Here is a 4,088-nt window from a genome sequence, read left to right on the forward strand (position 1 = left end):
GGTGAGTTGCTCGTGTAATTTTCCATACTTTTTCTCCAACACTTTTTTAATCATAGAATTACAAGTTTCCTATGTAGGATTTCCAAATCACTTGTTCTATTTTATAAGACAAATCTTTTGACATGAATCTCATCCTATTACCATACTTCTAAATTATGAACATGTAAGTTTGATTATTTCTTTTTTATATTAAATGTTTTATGTGCACACTACTTTGACTGAAGCAGTTGTTTGAGGGATTATTTTGTTCGATGAAGGAAGCCTTATAAAAAATACTTAAAAATTTTTTACTGAAGCCTCTTTCAAACTGAAATAAGCTATGAAATGTTGCAAAAGGTCGATTTTCCACTACCTTTTCAGATTTAATTCATGTTCCGTGGCTTATTTCAATTTGATATAGGTTTTAGTAAATATTTTAAGAAAATTTTATAAAACTTAATTCATCAAAGGTAATAAGCTTTTGAGAGCTATCTTAGCCAAAATAGTATGCGTATGGAATATTTTGAAATGAAGCTTGGTAAAAAACTCAAATTGCCTACAGAGTGAGTTTCAAAACCTGAAGGAAATTGAGCAAGTATTTAAAATGTTAGTTTTTATCCAAAGAATATATGTGCAAAGATTCAGGATCCTAGGTCCAAAAATTGAAATAATAAAAATTTCGCTAGGAACCCACCTTATAGATGAAATATAGTAGTTAAAGCTCTCTTGCCATTACCGACTGAGCAAAATAAATTATTCAAAGTTTTCTCTTAAACAAATAAATGAATCAAGCTGAAACTTTTTAGGAACATTCATTGTGCATAAGCGAAGGGTGCTCAACTCTTCTTTTCATGAAAATTTCCATGGAAATCGATGGAAAAAAAGGGAAAACTACTTCTAGTTTTTATTTCTTTTCTCGATTCTTTTCTCAAAAATCTGATCTCACGAAAAAATTAGCACATCTGTAAATATCTTCTGACATAAATAACTTTCTAAAACTACTTTTCTGGCTAATAGGTCTAAGCTATCAATTTGACTTTTGAAAACATGGATTTTGTGCCCGTAAAAGAAAGAAAAAAATTAAATGATTTTCAAAGAAGCCCGGTATTGTCATTTTATTGTAATGAGAGTCTGGCGCTGTCGCAGCTTCGCGGCTATTATATTTTTATATAATGGATTATAACGAGCCCAATCTTTATTTTTATAGTTATAAGATTGCTTGAAATCAAATGAAACTTCAGACGTTTTACTTATAGATCATTTTTTCTCGCATAGTATTTTCATGAAAACGAGATTCTTTGAATAATTTTACATTTTAAACTTTCGCATTAGAATGTTTTCTCATAGTTTGTAACTTAAATCTCTTATTATTACAGGGAACTATGGAAGAAGAAATTAAAAGAAAAAAATATCAGAAGTGTGCAGGATGCGATATATATTTACACAAAGCTTCTGGATACATAAAAACATTGGATACAGAGGACGACTTATCAAATTTTCTTCAAGCGTTTGGCAAAAACGTAGATATGAATGTGGAATTATGTTCAAAATGTTATTCAAAGCTTCGATTAGTTTCACATCAGAAGAGCAAGCAAGATCCATCTAAACAAGAAACTCCTGAATCTTCTATTGACTCTCAATTCGCATCATCATCGCAATCATCATCCATGGATGGGTCACAAGTTGTATATCCAGAACCAAAACCACAAGAACCGGTAGAACTAATTGAGATGCCGATTCAGAGAACAATATGTACTCATGCATATTGTTTCTTATGTAAGCTGCTTTCGGGAATAATTCAAGTTCCAGTTGAAGCTCGCATGCAAGTCTACGCTCATAACAGAATATATATACCAGCTGGTAATAGATGTTGTCGTAAACATCTTATTAAAAACCGTTTTTATCAAGATGAATTGGATAATATTAAAGTTCATTCATCAACTAGCACAATTACCGTAACAGAGTTATCAAAACTGTTGGAACAGTTATCAGTTAGAGTAGATGCTGAAATTCATGATAAAGTTGGAGATTTCACTTTTCCGGAGGAACGGCTAATAGTACTGACTGGGTTGACTTGGGAAAACATAATTGAATTACGTGGTATGATGACATCTTTAAGAGATTCAGTCTCTCGGAATGTGACGCAAGCTTTAGTCGTTCTGTTGTTTAAATTGGTCAGTGGTAATTCGAACAAAATTATTTGCGCCGTTCTAGGACTCGAGCGTGATCAACAAGTATCTGATTTTTGTAATTCCATATTGACATCTTTTGAAAAAGATGTACTACCTACACGTTTTGGAATAGGAGTGATCAGTAGAGAAGAGTTAATAAACCATAATACTCCAGTTACTAAAGCACTACATGACATCAAAGATAATGAATTGGCATTAATTGCAGATGGAACTTACCTTCGACACGAAAAAAGTTCGAATAATAACTATCAAAGAAAGTCTTTTTCCGGACAAAAAAAAGTACCATTGTGCAAGCCGTTCACAATATGTACTTTAGATGGGTATATTGTTGACTCTGCAGGTCCATTTAAGGCTAATCTCAACGATGCTCAAATAATGGAATGTTTGATGCAAGATCCTAACGGTTTGCGAAAGTTAATGCAAAAAAATGATCTATGGGTCGTTGATAGAGGCTTTCGTGACGTTAAAGAAAAACTTGAAACATTAGGATTCAAAGTTTTAATGCCAGCACTTAAAGGTAAACGTAATCAGTTAACAGCAGATGAATCTAACCACAGTCGTTCTGTTACTGCTATACGTTGGCCAGTTGAAGTGGTACATGGTGTCATTGGGAATAAATACAAATTGCTTCGACATAAGTTCTACAACACAATGTTGCCGAAAGCTGGTCTCTATTGCAAAGTAGCTTGTTTTTTACAGAACAAGTTTGGAAAGCGTTTTATAACTGACCCATCTTTAACAGATGAAATAGTCTCGCGTATGATTGAACAGAGAAATTTGGAGAATACTTTAGCTTCAGAAGTTGAAACTGGTCACTGGAGTAGGAGAAAAATACCTTTCCAGTTAATAACATCAGATCAACTGTTAGACTTTCCAGAATTGACAGAAAGAGATTTAAAAATATTTTTCACTGGGACGTATCAATTGCAACAGTCCATATCTTACCTGGCAGAAATGATGGACGAAGATAACAAAATTGAACTTTACTATTTAAAAGAAACAAATGAAATTCTGAAAGTCCAAGTGAGATCGAGGCACGTCAGTCGAAAAACATATAATTCTTACATACACTACCGACCAAATTCTATAGGCTATAAGGGCATTAGGAGACACTACTGCGAATGCGCAAATGGTAACCGCACTATTGGTTGCTGTGCTCACATTGCTGCTGTTATTTATTACCTTTCGCATGGTAGATATCTTTCCAAAATAGTAAAGCCTGCAGAAATCTTGAGCTCTATTTTTGCCGTTGAAAAAGTATCAGCCGTCATCAACGACGACAGCGACGAAGATTGATTGTTTAACACTGATATTTATTTGTTTATAGATTTAACTGTTTAGATACATTGAATAGACGTTACTTCCCTTTAGCAAAAGTACGTAACGTGCAATGAGTTTTGATATTATATTATTCACGAGGGATGATTATAAAGCAGAGAGCGCAATGTATAAAGTATTCAGATATGTAAATAATTATTTATATTATGTATGTAGCTTATTAGTTCATCTTAAATTAAAGATTTTATAAATATAAATTCTGAAGCAAATATGTTTTTACACTACATAGATTTTACTCCCAAATAAGGAAATACACTTTTTTGGTCTTTACAGCTTCGACAGATTCGGGTGCAAAATAAAAGTAAGTAATAGGGATTTTAAAACTACGTGGTTTATTCAACAGTGCCGCAGTACCAAATAGTGCAAAAATCTGATGAAAAATCCTATAGATTTTTTTCACAAAGAACATCCTAAAATATTTAGCACTTCGTCGTGAACAGGGAAATAATATTTTTTTATCATTATCAAGGTACGAGTAGTAAACATAAGTCATGCATGTAGCCAGGAATAATAATAATATTGGGTTCAGCCTTTCAACGGAGTTTCAGAGATTAATAGTCGATTTCTCGTCGTATAATG

General features: G+C 32.9%; 1 protein-coding gene across 1 annotated transcript; it reads left to right on the top strand.

Moving 5' to 3' along the window:
• The first annotated feature begins 1,361 nt into the window (after positions 1–1,361).
• On the top strand, positions 1,362–3,467 carry LOC131667304 (uncharacterized). The gene has a single exon (XM_058940666.1). The coding sequence runs from the start codon at positions 1,362–1,364 to the stop codon at positions 3,465–3,467; it is 2,106 nt and encodes a 701-aa protein (XP_058796649.1).
• Positions 3,468–4,088: the final 621 nt, after the last annotated feature.

Source organism: Phymastichus coffea, unplaced genomic scaffold (genome assembly GCF_024137745.1).
Source record: "Phymastichus coffea isolate CEN01 unplaced genomic scaffold, Cenicafe_Pcof_1.1 PCOF00064, whole genome shotgun sequence".
NCBI lineage: Eukaryota > Metazoa > Arthropoda > Insecta > Hymenoptera > Eulophidae > Phymastichus > Phymastichus coffea.

Coding starts and splice junctions, on each gene's coding strand:
- LOC131667304 (XM_058940666.1), top strand. CDS start 1,362: ATGGAAGAAGAAATTAAAAGAAAAAAATATCAGAAGTGTGCAGGATGC.